Source organism: Amblyomma americanum, chromosome 11 (genome assembly GCF_052857255.1).
Source record: "Amblyomma americanum isolate KBUSLIRL-KWMA chromosome 11, ASM5285725v1, whole genome shotgun sequence".
Lineage (NCBI taxonomy): Eukaryota > Metazoa > Arthropoda > Arachnida > Ixodida > Ixodidae > Amblyomma > Amblyomma americanum.
In genome coordinates this window covers 3,444,155-3,465,960 of record NC_135507.1, presented here as the reverse complement: position 1 = coordinate 3,465,960, position 21,806 = coordinate 3,444,155, and the positions used below count along the sequence as shown (strand labels likewise).

The window sequence follows — 21,806 nt, the reverse complement described above, 5'->3', positions numbered from 1 at the left end:
CTCTTGAAAACAATTTACAAAGTCGCAGCACACCTTGAGCCTTACTTCGAACTTCCTGTTCATCCGAACTCACGACATCTGAGCCCGCCTTCATTGGGTGTACACGCACTGAAGTGAGCCCAGTCGGGCTCCCCTTGATTGGAACTGCTCTACTACCTGCGGTGAAGGCTCCTGCGACGCCTCTCGCGCGGCGGCGCGTGCCTCGCGTCGGATGACGAAGACAGCGGGGAGGGCGAACGGCGGCGAGTGGCCCGCTTGCTCCCACTGCGGAGGCGCACCCTGCTGCTCCGCCTGGATGAATGAATGGATCGACTGGTACGTGTTTGTTAGAAGAGCCTCCATTGAGAAACAGGCAGGTAGGAAGCGCCACCTACTGGCTCAAGATATTATTTTTTGCTATTTTGATAAATTCTTTTCCCCAATCTTGGCTGCTGTAACTCTCCCATTGTAGGATACATATTTAAAAAACAGCAGTTGGTAACACTGGGCGACAGCGTGCGGCATCTTGTATTACTGCGCTACACAATACCAACAGTAAACGAAATCAACTTTATAATGTTTCGGTATATAAAACAACGCACAGGCATCAAAATTTTAGAGTACATAATTTTCTTTTTCCCCCGCGATTAGCTTCTACTTTCGAGGAACAAGAAAAGTTTTAGCAAGGGACTGCTTTTTCGTCGCGGAGGAATTCTTTGCGGCGATCCTGAATGTGGCCGGCGATTCACTGCAGATTATAGTTGTATCCGACTATGGAATTCAGACACCTCGTAAACATCAATACCTTTTAGCTCACTGCAAATGTCATTTTTACCATCACCTATTTACAGGCCAGAGATCAACTCTCTAGCCAGCAATCCTGCGGCCGCTTCTGACACTCACCGCGAAAACATTCGCATTAACAACGTTACCGCTAAAACTCAGGGGGCCTCACGGATGCTGTACGTACTGGCATCGACATCTGGATTCGCACTGCGGCTTCCTCATAAAACAAGGAAATCCTTTCTGCGAACTTTCTGACCAAGTGGTGACAGTAAACCACATTTTATTTTCCCGCAGAAAACTAGAAAAACTAATAAAAAAATGTTTCACTGTATTTTACAGCGAGTTCCTTAAAACCGCAGCTTGTTCTGAGGAGAAAATGCAATTGTGGACTTGTCGCGAGTAGGTAGGCGCCTAAATGAACAAGGTATCGTAAACAAACTGAGACCTTTAGAAACTAGTGCGTAAGCACAACTGTCGGGTATTTCTAAACCCGACTGTGCCCTGTAAAACGCCACACAACGTTCCCACACAAAATGCGCTTCCAAGGCTTACCTACGGCGCGGTGGCGGCGACGGAGACGGAGACCGCCTCAACCTGGCGCGCTCCCCGCCTCGAACGAGGTTGAGCAGGTCTCGCTCCAGGCGCCCGTTCACGTGCATCGGGACAGGCTCCGCTGCACGCCGAGAAAGCGACGACACAGATGCGAAGCACGTCGGTTCGAGTCAGGAGTCGAGTCGGGATGGCAGTCGCAGAGCCGGAAGTCGGGTCGAGCATTTACTCACACCTCCTTCAAAAATTAATCACTTCGACCCCCTTGGGGCCTTTCAGTTAAATGAACACTGCGAACTCAATAATTTTGTAGCGATATCTACGTTACGGTAGCATTTCGAGCCTTCAGCGTGGCTGCGCCGCCACGCTGTCACGCGGTTGGTCACGTGGTGCGGAGCAGCTGCCGGCGGCGCGGCTGATCACGTGGTTGGCCACGTGACCAAGTTCCACTCAGCCAGCTGTAGCTATAGCGTCACTCCAGGTTTAACCAGAGCTGAACCACCGCCAATTTTCTTTTGTTTTAGCAAAAGTCGTCTGCCTCTATGTGATCCGGAGTACCCGGGTTTGAACCCGAACGCGGCGGCCGCGTTTCGATGGAGGCGAAACGCAAAGGCGCCCGTGTGCTGTGCGATGTCAGTGCACGTTAAAGATCCCTAGGTGGTCAAAATTATTCCGGAGCCCTACACTACGGCACCTCTTTCTTCCTGTCTTCTCCATCGACGAAACGCAAAGGCGCCCGTGTGCTGCGCGATGTCAGTGCACGTTGAAGATCCCCAGGTGGTCAAAATTATTCCGGAGCCCTACACTACGGCACCTCTTTCTTCCTGTCTTCTCCATCGACGAAACGCAAATGCGCCCGTGTGCTGCGCGATGTCAGTGCACGTTAAAGATCCCCAGGTGGTCGAAATTATTGCGGAGCCCTCCACTACGGCACCTCTTTCTTCCTGTCTTCTCCATCTATGAAACGCAAATGCGCCCGTGTGCTGCGCGATGTCAGTGCACGTTAAAGATCCCCAAGTGGTCGAAATTATTCCGGAGACTACGGCACCAATGACCACTAATGAACCAATGACCACAGATATCTCCCATTTACACAACCAATTCCCTTCGCTTTTCCAGTCCGGCGCACCCTCATATTCCCGTCAACCACATGCAGGTCAGCCAACCGCGGATCTTCTCTCTCAGCCTCAAATAGTTTGGTTTTGGTTTAATGGCATTTACCGTCCCAAAGCGACTCGGGTTATGAGGAACGCCGTAGTGGAGGGCTCCGGACAGTTTTGATCACCTGGAGATATTTAAGGTGCACTGACATTGTACAGTACACGGGCCGCTAGCATTATTTCGCCTCCATCGTAACGCGGCCGTGATCGAACACGCGTGTTCGGGACAACAGCCGCGCCTCATAACCAGTGAGCCACCGCGGCGGCCTTTGCCTCGAATAATTTTGATAGAGGGCCAATTAGGTTTTCGCTCCGAAAGTTTCTCACCTAGGAGGCCCCTTAATTATCGAAGGTCATATTCAACAGGCAATAAAGTGGAAGGTACGCCCATCCTCAATAACTCTTCCGTCAGTTCAAGAGCTGGAGGCAGCTCGGTTGCTCACGAGAATATAATGCCCCCTTACTTATTTGAAAGTATAATTAACAAAGAATGAATGATACCAGAGAGCTGTCAACATCGTAGACCTTCCGCTCGCAACAAGAGCAGAAAGCGGCCCAGTACTCATCAGTTCGTGTGCCTATTTTCTTCTTCTTTAAATTTAAAATTCGAGCGCAATAACTGACTCGGCTTTCACTTCCACGCCGCAGTGGGCAGTACGAGCTTCAAAACGAAGGGGTCTGCCGGGCTCATTTTAGGCACGGAAGCAACGGATGCACCGCCACGTTGAGCTCGAGAAGCCGTCAAATCTGTCATCCGCTTACTGGGCGCGCTGCCCAACTTCCCGTTCGCCAAAATGCACTATACGGGACCGAGAACTCACCGTTCCTGCTGGCTCGAAGAGACTCCCGCTGGTTCAGGAAGCAACGCTCGGCGGGTCTCTGCGACAGCGGATCAACGACAAAAATGAGAGGATGCAGATATTTGTTTATTTATTTTGTCCATTTATGGTGAGCAGAACGCCTATGCAAATAGAAAATTGGCAGTGACTTAACTTGGCTAGCCCTGGAATTCAGAGAAAAGCGGGCACGCTTGCTAAGCGCCTCAGGATCGTCCACGGCAGCTCCGCTACATGGTCGCGAAAGTAGTTCTATATATACACCCACACGACCACGTGACTATGACGCGTTGTCACATGGTCTTACGACACCCCTATTGGATGTCATCACATGGGTTCACATCACCCCATCGGATGTTATTAAGGTCAAAGGTCAACCCGAATGCTTCAACATCAAAGGTCGAAGGTCAACTAAAGGTCATGGGTCAAGGTCAGGGGTCAAGGGCTCGACACTATAACTGTATAACATATGGCCATACATGGCTATCTATGGTTGGCTTGAAGGTCGTTCACGGTCTCTGTGCTTCCTACCCGAAGACTGCTCTACCTAGCGTAGTGAAGCTTTTCTAGAAAAAGGCATGAAAGCCCTATGAGGTCTGCCTTTGAAAAGCTGTGGATCAGTGGCGCCTGCAAGATGCATTTGTCCAGCTGGTGCCTGTGGAGTGTGTAGCCACAGTGTAGCCGCGTTAAAGCTAGTTAGTGTTGGTTTTCTGCCGGCACTTAAGTCTGCTTGCGTGGAGGAACGCGAAAACATATCTTTTGAAAGGGAACGTTTACGACTAAAGGAAAGGGCGCAGTAGCTGTCAGATCTCGACATCTCGGAGGACACCTCAACCCCGCGAAAGCATGTGTTTTGAGGAAACGTTTCTGGCGAAAAGTATCTCGACATCTCGGTGGACACCTCAACCACACACGGCTATCCTTGGTTGGGCTGAAGATCGTTCAAGGCCGTTGTGCTGCCTATCCGAAGACTGCTTTACCTAGCGTAGTGAAGCTTTTCGCTTCAAGAACCTGGGGTCTGTCCATGTACAGTGGAGTGGAGAGGAAAAGCTTAGTGAGGATGAAGAGGAGGTTCCACAACGTCACGAAATAGGAGGCCCAGGTGCGCCGAGGCTGAAGAGACGGGGAGGAGGAGCCGAGGAACCTCCAAAGAATTGAAAATTTTGCAAACGTAATTCGAATTGGAACAGAAATTGGTATTGAAGAAACTGAAATTAGAATTTTTATTTATTGAGTTATTTAACCGTTTGTTCGTTTGTTTCAAAATAGTGCACGGCAGAACTTTCAGCCAGCGGAGAAGGCGCAGTACAAAACTAAAGAAAAAGCAGAATTAATGAAGAAAATGCTGCGGCACAAGTGTCTATAGAATGCTGGGCTATTTGGCGGTGCTGGTGCTTCTGCGCTAAACTTTTTAATATAAAGTAGTTCAAGAGGAAACAAAGAGATCCAAAAAACCAATCACAATAAATAGCGCTTCCCAGAGCTTCAATAAGAGGAAAGAGAGAGGGGGGTGATTAAATGTCACTTTCAAAAGCTTTTCTCCAGCACTGAGGCACTTGGTATGGATGATGGAAATGACAACTGCAGGCGGATGGCACCGGGAGGACAAGAAACAAGCGATTCACGCGCAAGAGGCAGCCACAACTATGGCCTGCGCAAGATGGCCAGCATTCAAAGGTGACTGAACATATGGGACCTCCGCATGCGCACCTTGGCTAGAACAAAATTTAGCTCATTTTTCGCTGAACCCTCCTATCACTACCACTTGATGCTGGCATCAAACCTACACTCTAAACAGACAGGAGTAAAAAGGTAGCAAGCTGTCCCCTAGCGCGCAATACGCTACTATAAACAAAATCGGCATTAAATGCAAAAACTTGGCAGATCGAAAGGAGGACATTGCGGTCCACATTAGGAATGAAATCAAAATTACTCGTAGTTTTTGCCGTTGGAAGTCAAAATATTTTCTGGTTTCTCATTAGCTACAATGATCTTCACCAGAAATTGTCATGACAAATTGAATTTCTATGCTGCATGCCTTTTCATGGAGCGCAGACCTCGCCAAGCCTTTGTGATGCGAACAGCTTCACTACTCTAGGTAAAGCAGTCGTCTCGTAGACCAGAGAATGACCTTGGACGACCCTCAGCCCAACCACATTAGCCATGTATGACCATATGTGGTACAGTTATGGTGTCGAACCGTTGACCCATGACCTTGAGTTGACCTTTGACATTGGGTGACCTTCAGGTTGACCTTTGACCTTAAGAACATCTGATGGGGCGATCTGAAGTCACGTGATGACATCCGATGGAGGTGTCGTAAGGCCATGTGGTAACACGTCATAGCCACGTGGGCGTGTGGGTATAGTACATAGTTCTTTAGTCGCGAGCGTGTAGCGGAGCTGCCATGGATGAGCCTTGGACGCTCAGTAAGCGTCCTTGTTTTTCGCTGAATTCCGGGGTTAGCCTTGTTGAGCCACTGCCAATTTCTTTTTCAGCGTTTCCTCAGTACTCGTAACAGTGAAATGAAATTTAATTTGATTTGATCATCCCGTCATATTTTTTTGTACTTTCCCGCTTATAAAAGCTGCATTTTCAGTGTAAGTAGGCGATTCGTGCTTAGAATGCGCTTATCTACCGACAGGGGACAAACCCCCACTTGTCCTTCAGAGTCTTTACAGCGCGCACTGCTTCGCATGGCTGCTTAGATACGAGCTCGGCCACTCGATGCCCCATGCAGGCACGATTCTCATCCATGTCACCCAAGTGTAGTAGACCAAGATTTAACAGCATTTTTCATGCCCGTCTGTAAATTCTTCCTCCTTTTCTCGTCTTATTTTGTCGTTACAGGGCTTACTGCTCGAGCCGACCTTTTCCTTCGGCCAGCTTCTAAGCGGCAGTGCGGACGTCTGGAACGCAGTGCCCCTTCCCATCCAAAGCGAGCTCACAATCTTGCTCGAAGCGACTAGTGTTGCGGCGCGCCCACTTTTGGCGCTCTTGTTTCGAAGGTGGCAAAAGAGCAGTGGGCGGCAAAAGGACGCGCAGTCTTCGAGGCGGTCCTCTTTTCCGCAAGCCAACCCACCCACTTCCCTTTCTCTTTTTTTTCTTCATATTTCATTCTCTCGTCCTTGCGCTCTCTCTGTCTGGTGAGACGATTGTGTTTAGCTCGATCCCGTTTCGACAAGAGACGGGAGTTTAAGCGGCTTTCCCTTTACAGAGGAGCCCCGGGTACGCGACACGTGCGACACCGGCGAGGACGGCTTCGATCTCGTCAAAGCTGTCCGCGACAGCCCGCGACGCCCCGGAGGCACTCCGACCCGCCGCTGAATTCACGGGGCGTCGCCACAAGCCCAGACTCGGAGGCCACGGCAGCGTCTATACACAATACAAGAATCTGTCGCAGCGCGAACAAGACGGGGACAGAGAGCGATCACGACAGCGCTGCCCTTCCAACTGGTAGTTTATTGAAGAAAAAAAAAAAAGCTTAAGTGCAGTCCTATTCAGGTAATCTTGTGGAAATCAGTCAGTTTTCCAAAAATGCTATTTCATTATCATGCAGAGCCAAAGATGGTGCGCGGATACATCGACTGCCTGCTAATGTGACATTATATGCCTCCACGATTTCTCTTCAGACTTGGGTCTTTCCCACGTCCAAGAAATTTGGTTTTTCGAATTATGGGCTTGCATTTGCATTCCCCGACAATGCACGGCAAGATCTTCCCTTCCTTGAATAAATTGTAGTGCTCCCTAGCTCTTTCATTAAAACAACGCCCTGATTGCCCGCCGCATACACTATTACAGGCAAGAGGAATGCTGTAAACTACATTAGTTACATGTGCACTGCGTGAAACAGAGTTGGCGCGTGATAGCGCATACCGGCTTTTTCTCTCTTATACCATCGTTGGAAAAACTTTCGAAAGCTTGCTGGGAGCGGAGAAAAGCACGTCTACATTGTATCTTCTTTAGGCTGTGGGATACCCTCCGAACATACGGTACCACTTGAGTGGGCTTCCTCTGACCTTGCTGTGCTTGTTTTTTAGTGCTCCTCTTCTTCTGTAGCAAGTTTTCTCCAACTGCTGAAATAGTATCTGCCGCGAAGCCTGACGTGCGTAGTCGCTCTATTTGCAGTTCAGCGCTTTCTTGCATTTGATGCGGACAAGTTTTTTTCTAAAGCTACATTGAGAGGATTAATTGCAATCCCTCTATTGGTGAACTTCGAGAGCGCACTGCTCTGGAAATCGTGGAGGCATATCGTATCACATTAGCGGGCGGTTAATGTATCAGCGCGCCATCTTTATGTTCTGCATGATAACGAAATAGCATTTTTGGAAAACTGACTGATTTCCACAAGATGAACTGTAGGACTGTACTTAAGCTTCGGTTTTTCTTTTTCAATTAGCTATCATCTGGAAGTGCAGCGCTTTTCCTGTCGTGATCGTTCTCTGTCGTTGTCCCCGTCTTGTTCGCGCTGCGACAAATTCGTGTATCATGTATCAACATCAACTGGCCCAAGCTTCGGTACTTGGGATTGTATACCTGCGCCTTCTATCGCAGTACAAGCGACGGAGGAAAGCAACTCGCCAAAGACGCCTTTCGATTATTTCAGTTCACTGCGCGTCATGCTGACGCCAAACACTCCGACAAAGTGTTGTTGAGTACATCAGAATAACTGACAGTTTTGGCGTAACGGACGAGTGCACCAGCGGCACGCGCAGCATACCGGCCGTGGTTGCTGCACATGCGCGGTGGCAACCAGCTGCCGTACGGACGTCCTGCTGACAGACAGACAGACAGAAAAACTTTATCGCTGCAAGTGAGTTTTAGACCCAGCTGGGTCCCTTCACCGCAGCAAGCTGCGATGTCGGGTCTGCAGACATAAGCAGGGCCTCCCAGTCCTCCCAGCTCGAGATGGCGTGCTGAGTAGATATAGCCAAGGTAGTCGGTGGTGGTGGTGGTTGTTGCTACGAAGGGGGGGGGGGGGGGGGGATAGTGGTCCCGACGTATGTTGGCCCTTTGAGCCAAAGTAGCCGAGGGGGTGCCAACAAGACAAGCCGTAGTAAGGGCCTATGAAGAGGGAGGGAGGGATCAACAGAAAGAAAGGGAAGGAAGCAAGCAAGAAGAGAGCGAAAAGATAAAGACAGAAGGAAGGACCAGTACAGCGTCGAAGGCCAATGCGGACCTTTATTTCGGCTGCCTGTCCGCCTCCCTTCCCCCAACCACCATCGGCGTACGAAGGCAAGCACACGCAATGCACAAACACACCCCGGCGCTTTCCCCCTTCGACGACAGCTCGGCGCCGCGCTTGCAGTGGAATACTGACGGCCGGGAATGCGGCGCGATGCACCGAGGAGGAGGACAGCAGCAAAAGAGAACGAGACAAGGAAAAGGCCGCACAGAGCAACACAGCGCACGCGTGCGCAGTCAGATTGCAACGAAGGAAACGGCCCGCGCGGTTGTCATTTCCGGTACGTGCTCGCCATAGACAATAAAGCCAGTGGCGCAGAGGGGTCACGTGAGTCGAAGGCGGACCGAACTGCCTTCGTGGCCTGCGATACTTGAAGGATATGCACCTTCAAGCTCACTCCTCCGCCTTTCTCGTTGCTGGTGAAGCCGCCCAGTACAGTAATACCCCCAGCATCACTAGCCAGAAGAACGTTTTTTTTTATAATTTTTTTAAAGCTGATCTAGGGACCTTAAGTCAGGCGGATAGTTGGTCTTTTCCTATGGAACAGCATGGTACCAGCATGATGACAAACACAGCCGCGCAGAAGACGGCAAGCAGTTTGAAGCACTGTAGATGCTACGGCGACCTGAGCCAATCAAGATGACGTGCCCTGCGCAGATTACTCCTCCGCGCCTGTATTCCCTGACTGGTGGCTCCATCAGTGGGGAGAAAGGAGTACTAGCAGAGGTCAGTTGCTATCTTCGCAGCAAGTGGCGCTTCTTAAGCTTCCGCTTTCGATTGAAAATGATTTGTTTTTATCGGGTTTAACCTCCCAAAGCCACTCTGGGTACGAGGGACGCCGTATGGAAGGGCTTCGGATAATTTCTACCACCTGGGGTTCTTCAGTGTGGACTGACATCGAGCAATTCGCCTCCATCGAAATTCGACCGCCGTGGCCGGGACATCAAACCCGCGTATGTCAGGCCAGCAGCCGAGCAGCGTAACCACTTAGCCCCCGCAGCGGCCGATTAGAAATATTTCGATGCAAAGCGACTCGAAGACTTTCAAGGCTGTTTCTCTTGCCTGGGGAAACGGTGCACTTTCGACGAACGACGCGCACGACTCGACGGACGCCATGTTTGCAAATGGTGGCGCACAACTTCGCATCAGGTCTCTGCAGAGCTGTGTCCATGCGGACTCTCTCTGTTAACTTAACCAGTGATCAAAACACTCGCTGAATTTCAAAAACACTAGCCCCAACTACATATTAAATTGCTGCGTTAATTGTTGAAAACAGCTCTACACATTTCAGATAAACAATTTGCTGTGTTCCTGCAGCGTATTACATGCCCTTCCCGAAGCCCATTTCTTCTTCTCGATTTCTGCTAGAATTTTATAAACGCGCGTTTGCTCCCTGTGCTTTAACGTTACACCTATCATTCTCCTTCACAGCCTCGAAACACAAAAAAAATGGCTCACACCAGTTTGTCACCGTCGGCAAACATGAGCGAGTTTATAGTGAAATTTTTTTAAAAGAAGCACGATTCTACGCAAGCTGCCCAAAGAATGAGTACTCCGTAACGGCGCCGTACTGGACTATTACTACTCGCAAATACGGTGGCTACGGCTGGCGCGACGCAGGACTGACGTGATGTCACGGGCGCCATTTAGTCATACAACGCGCAGCTTTTGAGGTGCCGGCAGGAACAGGTGGCAATAGGCCGATCAAGACATGCGCGCGGTCTTTCGCCGTGGTTCACGTATAGGCCAAATGGCGGCCACTGCGACTTTAGTGCGTGTATACTGCACATAATCGTACACAATTCAAGAAGGAAGCGGCTAATGCACCTCAAACGACGCTCCCCGAACAATGACCTAATGACAATGGATCGATGTCATTGGTTGAAGGGCATCGTTCGAGGGCCATTCACCGCTTCCTTCTTGAGTAGCATCCTGCCACAAAGATCAATGGCTGCGTTCCAATAGTCCCAAGTAGACGGCTACTTAGACGTCTAGCCGGACAGCCGCCATCTTGGGACGCGTTCCATTTCTCGGCGAAGCAGTCTCATAAGACTGCTTCGCCGAAGTACACATCTATGCAGGCTAACTTGCTGTCTAAAGATGGCGGAGCTGATGTACGCGGATGAGCGAGTAGTGCTCTTGCGGGCGTCGGACTGTACACGGAGTATAGGAAAGAAAAAATGTGAGTCATTCCATTATGTTATTTGGTACGCAAACTAGTGGCTAATTAATCTTCGTGGACGTGCGATTCCTAGCAGTGAATCACGCAGGAGAAAATCGTGCAGTTGAGAGCTTTGCTACAGCAGCGGACGCTGTGGGCATGTTTACGTGATCCGGCATCTGACTATGCCGGATCTTAATTAGCACCTTGATTTTAGAGAATACTCGTCGCTGTCGTTGGTTTCCTCGACGGGCGTTAAGACGGCTGGCGTGACGGTTAACAAATGTGTTCTTCTGTTGCTGTATTAGTTACATCAACTCTTTCGCGTGCATTCCTTTTTATCTCTACACTCTGAGAGCAAATACACCGGCATGTTGCGAATTGATTTGTCTTTGCAGGATTAAAGATCGCTGCTGTATTTAGGTCTCTCGCTGTCTCCGAGTGCCACGTACGGCAGACAGCAGGTTTAATGTCACGTATGTGTTCTCCTGTTGTAGTGTATATTAACCGTATCGCATTTCGCGCATATTGATTACAGTCTTTGGTATTCTTTCTTATGTTTACAGGACCGTCTGGACGAGCACGTTCGAGGAGCATGTACAGTTTAGCATCAATAATAAAAGAATAATCGCATATCTCTTTAGCGTCGTTTTCTGAGAGCGGCCCCGTCTGCTACATGTAGACTGACCGATAGGCACATCCACCAGTCCGGTTTACGCGCAAAGTCATTGCAGAAGAAATGTGTAAACCTGTTGAAAACACGTTTTTAATTATCGTTATTGCTCAGTTTGTGAAAAATAGTAGTACAACTGTTCATAAGCTTTAGTTACATTATTATGCCGCGAGGCGGCGTGAGCCGTAGACAAGTTCCAATACATGGACATGTAGACTGCTTCCTAGACGTCACACTAGACGTCTTGTTAGACGTCTAGGGTATTGGAACGCAGCCAATGTAAGCGCCATTTAATAACACTGCAACGGATATACCCGGCAGCTCATGACGATGATAACGGCAGTCCTCATCACGATGACGGTCACATAGCGCCATCTAGGGAGAAAAGGCACAGAGAAAACGATAACCACCACCACTGCGCGAAAGAATTAAAAAAAAAGAAGTAAACAAGCATATATCAGCGAATGGATCCGATGCAGCGGGGACTCTCCCGGCAGCACTAGCGCACTGTGGTGCCATCTCTCGTAGGCGGCGCCCATTGGGTCAAGAGCACTCCCCAGCGCGGGAAAATCAGCCAATGTGAAGTGCCCGAAACTGCGTGTTCGAACATTCGAACCTCGAGAGATGGGCACGCAGACTGTGGCAATGCGCATCTATAAATAACCGGCTAGACTGTTTCGCACCTCTACGACAGATGATCCCGCGAAAGGAAATTAAGGGCAGGGTTGACTGGAGACGTAAGGAAGAGGCATTTACCCTGCAGAGGCGTGTGAGGCTTATGATGATGGCGATGTCTCAGTTCCACAACGCGTTCTACAATGTCTCCTTTCTACAATATCGAACAGACAGAACGGTACGCTCAGCGATTTGGTTTAGCTGAAAGCTTCTGCGTCGACAGCATGGAACAAAATAAACAAGAGAGCTTTTTCTGTTGCTAAGGCTACTGCTGCTTTATCACCACACTAACACAGGGCGCCGGCTTTTCTCGTAATGGGACTGCTCTTTCGCATTAAACAAAAAACAACCGCCTGTTACCACGTCTTTGTAACGCGAGATGCAGCGACAGCTGTTTTGGGGGGTTAATGGCGCCCTCTGAGCGCAGAGCCGCGAACGACACAAACATTAGTGTGCGACAAAGGACGCCACTGCCCTTTGGAACACAGTCCCACACTCACACGCGAGTGTAGTCGGGTGCGCCTGCAGACGCCCTTTTTGTTTGTTTGCTCAGCTTTCCCCTGCTTCTTTCTCTTTTTTTGCTAAGGCGCAAACTTATTTGTACCCGCCCGCTACAGAGGGAACAGACACACGTCATCATCATCATCATATCGCTTTTTCACGTGTAAATGAATCATCTTGCACTTCACAACCGTCGCTCTAAAACTCACCGTAAGTCTTGCGGCGGTCACGCGTAGGGCAGCGGTTTCACAGGTCTGCAAGAGAGAAATGCGTTCCGTGTACAAAGCGTCCGTTTGCATCAACAGATTATTTTCCTTCCTGGCAGAAAATTCTCGCGCCTTTTTGGGGAAACTGCTTGCGTTTAACCCAATGTTTTCACTGACAATACCAAAGGTGGACTAAGCTCAAGGTCAAGGGAGTAATTGCGCTTTCTAAAACGTTTGAAAACAGCTACACCCCTAGCGAAAAAAAAAATCCGCGCATGTTTTGTCAAATTTTTCGCAAGATCTGTCTCAACTGCACGACCTTTGAAGTAAGGGCTCCCTGGCGTCGCCATATTGCCCTCTGGAGGTATTGTGTACACCTGGCGCTGGCACGGTGGAAGCGGCCGCAGAACCGCTTTTACAACAGCCCACAGGGGAGGCGTTCCGACATCTCCATCGGCCAGTGGAAACGTTTATATGGGGGTAGAGTGCGGTACATCCGTGAAGTTGAACCATAATTGTGTAATGACGCAATTAATAAGGCTTTAATCAAACCTGCATTTTCAACAAGCAAGGCAAATTTTCAACAGTGAAAATTCCCGTTTCGAGCCCCGTTACACAATTACACCTCCACCGTGATCACCACATCCACCAGTGCTGCCAACATCATCATCGTTATCACTGATGACCACCATCAACGGCGTGTCGCCAGAACGAAATGTATTCTGCAGCACACAGATTCAGCGGGAGCACAGGCGTCGAATTTTTTTACCGTATTGTTCCCTGCTACCCCGAAAATATGAAAGGCCGCTGCCATGAACTATGCCCCCTCCTCCCCCTTATGCAGAGACGTGTGCAGGCCTATGAACGGGAGCGAATAGCACTAACAATTTCCCGTATCTGCGTGAACGCCCTTCGGCTCGCGCTGACCCACCTGCTGCTTGCGGGTTTCCAGCAGTCCCGCGGTCACGGCCCGCGGGTGGCGTCGTGAACGGTGTCTTCCAGTCGGCGCCATGCCTCGTCGGCTGTCGTCTCGTGCGCCTCCAATCCCGCACGGAGCAAAGCAGTCTTAAGCCTTTTCGCTGTGCTGCGCATTGACAGGGGAAGAGGCGGGAGAGAAAGCAAGAAAGTTATGGAACACCTAGTCAACACTACACCCTTAAATACGAGTGCGCCTATACGGGAGTAAAAAAAGATGCCGCCACCGTCTGGAAGACGCTGAAGTAACGAGCGCTAGTTGCCGCCATCTTGGATTAATTAATGATGTCATCAGTTAATTACCACTCTTGGTTCACATCTTGGGTTTATAGGTGATGTCACCAAATTGAATATATCAGTGACGTCCCCACTCTATCACCAATTCTATATACTAATGACGTCACCAGTCAATCACCAATCGGGTTGCTCTATCGATTTACTATGGGGGCCGCCATCTTGAATTCCTCAGACAGAAAAATTCACGCCGAAGGGAGGTGCTAGCAGACCCCAAGAAATCTAGAAACGTGATGAGTATAGGAGCCAACGCTCTTAAAAGGGGGAGCAAATAAGCTGTTCTCTACCGCCACCCCAGCTGCCATAAAAGGGAGTGCGCTAGAGGGCAGCCTGCTCCCCCTTTTTACTCCTTTCTGTTTAGAGTGTATATTAAGCCTTCCAGTGACATCGAAGACAATTCCATCCGGTTATTGTTCCCAGAAAAAAAAATGATCTGGGTCTTTCTGGCTAGGTTTAAGTTTGTCCCGCAGGTAAGGATGCATTTATCGCCGAAAATTTGGACTTAAAAATCTTCCCGCCAGACAATTCGAACTCGTTTATGGTTTATGGTTTATGGGGGTTTAGCGTGCCAAAGCGACTCAGGCTATGAGAGACGCCGTAGTGGAGGGCTCCGGAAATTTCGACCACCTGGGGTTCTTTAACCTGCACTGACATCGCACAGCACACGGGCCTCTAGAATTTCGCCTCCACAGAAATTCAACCACCGCGGCCGGGATCGAACCCGTGTCTATCGGGTCAGCAGCCGAGCGCCATAACCGCTGAGCCACCGCGGCGGCCAATCCGAACTCGTGACGTCCTTACCTGAAAACGACGGGTTTCCCCCGTTTTCATGTGAATGGCGGTGTAGCGTAGCTTCCGAGATCAACAAAAAAAAAACTGGTGTCGACGCACGCATTTTAGTTGCGAAATCGGCCGATGATGACGACACCTGTGTTTCTTGTGATGGTATTTTCTATGGGTTACGAAATATCCCTTTTCGGATGGCAACCTTGTGATTAGAATGCGGTACCTTATCGACACAGGCCAACTTCTACTTGTCCTACTAATAAAGGGACTCCGAGGACGATGATTCTTCATCATGTTCTAATGACAACGAGCCTATTTTTATTCATAACCAGAGATGATAAAAGCTTGAAAAGACGGAACATTAAAGTACAGGAATCGCTGTCCCATGCCGTTCTCGGAAAACTGCAGTGACATCAATGTTCCCCTTTTTTTTTTTGCGCATCTCCCAGGTGCACTGCACCGCCATCCACTTCACGGCACTTGGTGTTCACCGAGTGTTTTATCATCGACGACACGAGTCGGGCAGAAAAATTCACAGGGGCGCCCAATTCTATCACGTGTTGGCAATACAATAGCAATAATGCCTTCGCCAGAAGTTACGTCACTTTCCCCAGAGCCAATGGATTGCTCCGGTCTGGGGACGTCACTTCCCTCGAGCTAATGAGCGAAATTTATGACAGACGACGCACTTTGGCCCCATGGGGGCTTTTAATGATTAAAATGTTCTCCTTGCAACTCGATTTTTTCACAAGCATAAATTATTTTGCGGCCGAACAAAACACAAACAATGTCGCAAAATATTCAACGAACGATTCAAAGAACAAAACTTCATAGATGGAGTTTCCCTCAGTGTCCCTTGAAAAAGACACTCAGGGCTGGCGCTTTTCGGCAGCAAACATCTCATCTTATAGGTGCGAAATATAGAGTTAAAGATAAAATACTTTTTCACGCCGTTCTATTCAAAATAGTGACGCTGCTGACAACTCCGACTGTGTCGAGGAACTGCAAGATGTGCGTTTTCACCCTTAGAAACAATAAAGTCGCCCAAGAGGACCCTGTTTAGCCGTTCTGAACAGATGGTAAACGTTGCAGTGCATTTTGCATCTCCCTTGACGACGGCAACGGCTCCATTCGAACCATAGTTCTCTGGTAGCAGCAAAACACGCGACAAGCGCTTACGTACGCGAGGCCTCCGCTTTCCGGGCACCCTCCTGGCCCAGAAGGTGTCTCTTCCGCTGAGTCCGCATACGCGCATCTACCGGTAAAAATACATCTACCAACCACCATGCGTCCACCACAATTAACCCACTACCAAACCTCCGTCTAAATTCCAGAAGGTTCCACACACCACCCACCCATACACCTCCAGAAGCCTCCCCACACCACAAACCCAAGGTGAAGGCAAATTCGAAAACGCCAATGGGTCGTCTGCACCTGAAGCTCAGCACAGGAGATTCAAACGCCAGGCGGGCTCTAATGCTAACGCATACACCGCCGCATGAAGCGCACTGATCGCCCGGGCCTATTTTTTTTTTCGTATGCCCATGTGTATGGTGTCTTAGTTCGCAAGCTCGCAAATTATTTAGAAAGGACGGCCCGCAGCCTATTTATTGAAATGAAGGTGTACAGGAACGCGTTATAATATCCGAAGATGCCTATCGCTAACTGGAATTCTCAAGGGCTATAGCTAGTCTATTGCGTTTGTGTAATTGTTCGCCTTATCTAAGCTGTGTTATCGCTGGCTTAAATTAAAGTATGTTGGGATAGCTAGTAGACCATAGCGAATTTTGAAGGCGCTTGCGAAGACGGGGACTACAGAAGTGGACAGAACAAGCGATACTCGCAACTACGTTTATCCAGAAACTTTTTCGGAGCACAAACCGCCTGCACAGTCAGCATCGAATTGAACAACGCAATCGCCAAAGTCAGAACAGAAGATAAAAAAAATCGCCAACGCCCAATCAAAGGATCAAATGATGCCGTGTGCACCACTTGATATGACACGAAGTTAGTTGCGTGCCAGAACCGCCAAACCTTTCTTGCTTATAAACAGCAACTCTTTTTTGAAGCATTGACACAGCGGTTTCGATCGCACATTTATAACCCGAGCTATAAATAAGCGACGCTGCCTTATCTCTTTCAAGCTGTTTTCTGCAGTTCAAGAAAGCATCCGCAGTAGTTCCTACAATGGAGTGGGAGATTCGCTCAGGTGCTTGTTCCAAAGGACCACGCGTTTTTTTTTTTTAATTCGAAGACTTGCCATGTGTTCTCCAAGTCGCTCATCAATAGACCAGCCTGTTTGGCCGACGGATAATTTGCAACAGCTGAGTGGTATTCGACAGACTACACCTGTGCAGCAAGGAACATTTACGCGTTTTGATGCTTCTTCTGGCAGCCAGCACGGCGACGTGGCCCTCTTCTACAAGTCTGTATAGCTGTTGTAAATTATAAATGACATTCAGTAAATTGACAATTTTTCACTGCAGCTAGGCTTTTAAAAGCGAAAGCTTTTACTACTTTCGTCGGAGCGATTTCGCCGTCACCGTACGTTTGAACTTTAACGTCCTTGCTGCGCTGCTGTCATAGCAACGCATCACGTGACTTCGCCGCGCGCCGCCGAGCCGTCTTCGTGGTACCGTAGTGGAGGTATCCGGATTAATTTCAACCACCAGGGGATCTTTAACATGCACTGGCATCGCGCAGTACACAGGCGCCTTTGCATTTCGCCTCCATCGAAACCCGACCACGGCGGCCGCGTTTCGATGGAGGCAAAATGCAAAGGCGCCTGTGTACTGCGCGATGTCAGTGCACGTTAAAGATACCCTGGTGGTTGAAATTAATCCGGAGACCTCAAAACGGTACCTCTTTCTTCCTTTCTTCTTTCACTCCCGCCTTTATCCCTTCCCTTAGGGCGCGGTTGGGGTGTCCACCGAGATATGTAAGGCAGTTACTGCGTCATTTCCTTTCCTCAAAAACCAAATTTCAAATTTCCGTCGCTGCGCCGGGGCTTCACAGACGCGGAGCGGCTGCTGCTTGACCACTTGATCCAGCCGAGCCTCAGCTGGGTAAGAAAATTAGCTGCAGTTTGACTACTGCTGAACCTGGTTAGATAGGATGAGCTGTGGTGTGTCGGGCAAGTAGACGCGGCTTGGCGTCTGTAACGTTGAGTGCGTTCCGCACACTGGACAAAAATTATTGCGGGACGATAAAGACAACGAAAAATAAAGTGTCCCTGCCCGTACCACTAAGTATAACGGGCTCCGCACATTGGACAGGCAGCGCGCCCAGGTGGCATTTAAAATAATGGTTGATCGCAAAACGTTCATCACCCAGTGAACGCTGCGGCTTATTGCTGCAGTGCCGCGAGTCCGCCACAACGTTGTCAGCGCTAATGCGCGCAGCCTACATCTCTCTCTCGCCACCGCCAGCAAGATTACATACTCGCTCCCGTACAAAAGAGACGAGGTGGAAAGAGTCGACGCCATCATCAGAATGGCTTACAAAACAGCCATGCGCTTGCCTCGCTCGACTCCCTACGAGGAGCTACTCAAACTCGGGGCCCACAATACCTACGAGGAACTCAAGGAAGCACAACAAACTGCCCAAATAAGGCGCCTGTCTAGCACTCCCGCCGGAAGGAGAATACTCGACAGGCTGGGGATTGAGGGTGAACCCCTACAAGATCTCCCCCAAGTTATCCCAAGCAACATCCGAAAGAGGATAACCGCCAAGTTTCTACCCCGAAATATGAACCCTCAAGGCCCAAGAAAAGCAAGAGCGAAGAGCCTGCACAAGACCCTGAGCCGGCTGCAGGATGTCCTCTACGTCGACGCCGCAGAAGACGCACAGAACCAGAACAAGTACTCTGTATGAGGAGTAACACACCCCGGCAATCAACCAGCAAGACTAGCTATGGCGGAGACGGTTTCCATTTTTTTTATACGCCGCTAGTCGCGGAGGGGCCCGCCATCGCCGCGGCCATCGCCTTTACAGACGCTACTACCATAGTAAACGACTCGAAGTTGGCGATCAGCAACTTCGCTAGAGGTAGGGTATCCGTCCCAGCGCCCAGAAACTTACAGAAATAAGCCTTTCGTCTCTTGAGAGATATTGAACTCATATGGACCCCAGCTCACGCGGGGAATCCGGGAAATGAGGCTTCCCACCAGTACACTCGAGAATTAGCCGGCCGAGCGGTGGCGCAAAGTCAGGAACCGGAACCTTTCGGGGAGCCACTCATTACATACCACGCACTAGCAGCACATTACAAAGATTAAGAAGAACACCCCCCCCCCCCCCCCCCCCCCATAAAACACTGACCAGACAACAACAGATCATGTGGAGACTACAGACGGGGACCCTCCCCAACTCAAACTACATATCTAAATTCATAAATAAGGATATCAATCCCTCCTGCCGCTTTTGTGGTGACAAAGATAACTTCGACCATATGATCTGGGTGTGCCAAGTCCGTAAGTCTCCCACAGAACTCTTGCCTGGTCCCTCCAAAGAAGCATGGGATAAGCTAAGGTCCAGCGATGACCCCGACATTCAGTCCAAGGCCGTCGAATGGGCCGGCGTCGCCTAAGGTCTCCACGGCCTGCGGCACGCTAGCTACCTTTCCTTAATCCCCTAGGCTTATGCGCATTAAAGTTTAGTCAGCCTCAGCCACGTAGTACCTAAAAGCGCGATTTCCTTTCCTCAAAATCATCGCAGTCTAGAACGTTGTCAACGCCAACGCCAATCCAAGACGACAGCTTTCACTTTGTATATCCTGGATTGGCTGAGCTAATCAGCAGCCTTTTTACTTCTACTTTCGTGTGTCGTTAAGTTTATGCCATATCTTAGTATTTTTTAATTACGTTCCCGAATCGCACAGCGTTACGCTCACAAACTGGTTCAATCACGCACATACACAACTGCTGCAGCTGTTGGCATGATAGCTACACCCAGAATTTTCTCTTGTCCATGGCAATGAGTGACAAATTTAAACCGCGACATAAATTCACCAGCAAATTTCACTGCAGTTTACTTCGCGTCTTCGTTCCAAAAAGAAAAAAAAAAGGAAAGGACTGCTTACACGACTGTCGATCGCGCGTTCGTGCAGCAGACCTTCTAGCTTAGACACCATGCTGCGGCAAGCTCTATACATTTCAACAGAAATACAAAATATATCTAAGCTTTGATTACCTAAAGTCTTTAAAGACGAACACAAGTTAGCAACAGACTGTACAACGGTGCTCAACACAAGTCAGCAACAAACTGTCCAACGGTGCGCGTCGGCGTTTTTTTTTTTAAGCGAAATTTTTTGCCGCGGGGCATCAATAATGGGTGAAGGTGTGATGCGTGATGCGTGAAGGTGTGAAGCGTGGAATGCACATAATGGCGTTCGCTTTACTTGTTTCGCGTCAAACATACCGAAGACAGACAACTTAGCACCAATGTAGCAACATTACATCCTGCTGTAAGTTGCTTGAAAACACGGGTTGAGTACATGCGCTGCACAACCACAGGCATTATTAAGCCACTTGGGCATTGAGCGTACGATGTATCATTAATTAACTCTTGCAAACTAAGTTTCGCGTTGCGCAAACGCAGAACACGCCGTCGGCTACTTACCCCAAACAGCAGGGGTTGTCGTTCACTCTCGCAGCATTTTTTTACAAGCTCGATACACACGCGAAAAAGCAATGTCTTCACACAGAAAACAGAACGCTAGCACAGACTTCGCAAAATACTTTCAGCTGGCCGCCATCGGCCGTCTGCTAAGCAGGTCATTTCTTGCCAAGCCAACGCGCGCCAAACGAAACGCTTGCTAACAGAACAAGAAAAAGACAGCCTGTAAAGAAACATTTGGTAATTAACTTTGAGAAGCAGCATTTTATAAGTTCAGTTGTTTTTCAATGCACTTACTATAATGAATAACTAACGTATTTATTGTCGCTGTTTTTATGTTTACTAGTCGGCGTTAGTCCGCCACAGTAAGTGAGGAAGCAACATTGTCTCCCTATGCAGATAGCCATGGAGAGAGCGCTGCGCTGGAATTTTTGCTGTAGGACTGGCGAGTGGATGAGAAAAGCGTGATATTAACAAATGGGTGGTTAGAAGATTAGCGGCCAAAATTTGGAAAGGAAAAGATGGTCAGACTAGACATTTTAGAAGCGAAATAGAAGGAAAAGGGAAAAAATTAACAAGAGGAAGTATAGGCTAGGTGACGCAAGCTGCCTCCTGATACAAAAGATTTTGCCATTATCATCCATCCATATAAGTAACGTGCTAGTTAGCGCGCAATATTTGCAACGTGAGTAGTCAAGTTCTTCAAGTTAACATGATTGTTTTATCTCTTTGCCATTGTTTTTAACATAGTGCGGCGCACAGTTTGCTAGCTTCGTTGTTGCCATGCGCAGCACACGACAAGGAAAAATGAACGAGACAGACGCAGGTTTCGTGATCGCGTCGTTAGCCGGGCTACCAGTGCTGCAAATATGGCTGGGAGAAAAAAATACTCTGTATTTCAGGACTCCTAAGAAAAGCTGTGGGCTTCACGCCTCGTTTCCCCAACGATACCTTTGCGGGAGTATCACGGTCTGCACGGCAACCATGTCCGACGCACGGGCGTTCCGGCCACAACTAGCGTGTCCACCAAGAGTGGATCTCCCTCATAAAAACGCTGACCAACATTAAGAGCTGTGCCCTTTTATCGCTGCCCGATGTGTCGAGTACGTATATACCAGAGATAAGCGCACTCAGCACAGTAAGTGGAACATTGGGGGCCGAGTAAAGTTGCCATCAAAACCAATTTTCAATTGCCCCAGTTTTCTTACAGCTAAGCTTCCCAACAAATTGAGGGCTGCGGCTATTCCAGTGTATTGCTATTTGGCGCCTCAACTATGCATTCCACTAAGCAACTTGAGAACAGATGCAGTTTTACTGCTTTAGTCTATAAACTTCGATGTTGCTGCAAACACAAACCTAAGCAAGGCTGAACTATATAAATATACTGACATATTATTTTAATTCATGTGATCACGACACAACAT

The 21,806-nt window shown here is 49.1% G+C and overlaps 1 protein-coding gene across 5 annotated transcripts in view; it reads right to left on the bottom strand.

Moving 5' to 3' along the window:
* Positions 1-20,533, bottom strand: part of LOC144109472 (uncharacterized) — a 48,209-nt gene extending 27,676 nt beyond the window's left edge. For 3 of the 5 annotated variants that reach the window (XM_077642294.1, XM_077642295.1, XM_077642296.1), the window contains exons 1-6: positions 20,386-20,533; positions 13,643-13,795; positions 12,715-12,759; positions 3,296-3,353; positions 1,318-1,438; positions 157-291 (exon numbers count right to left, since the gene is read on the bottom strand). In XM_077642294.1, the coding sequence (XP_077498420.1) occupies positions 157-291; positions 1,318-1,438; positions 3,296-3,353; positions 12,715-12,759; positions 13,643-13,723 (440 nt within the window). In that variant the 5' untranslated portion in view covers positions 13,724-13,795; positions 20,386-20,533. Of the gene's footprint in view, positions 1-156; positions 313-1,317; positions 1,439-3,295; positions 3,354-12,714; positions 12,760-13,642; positions 13,796-20,385 lie in introns of all 5 variants that reach the window. The other 2 variants (XM_077642292.1, XM_077642293.1) reach the window with 1 other exon arrangement.
* Between the last annotated feature and the right edge of the window lie 1,273 nt (positions 20,534-21,806).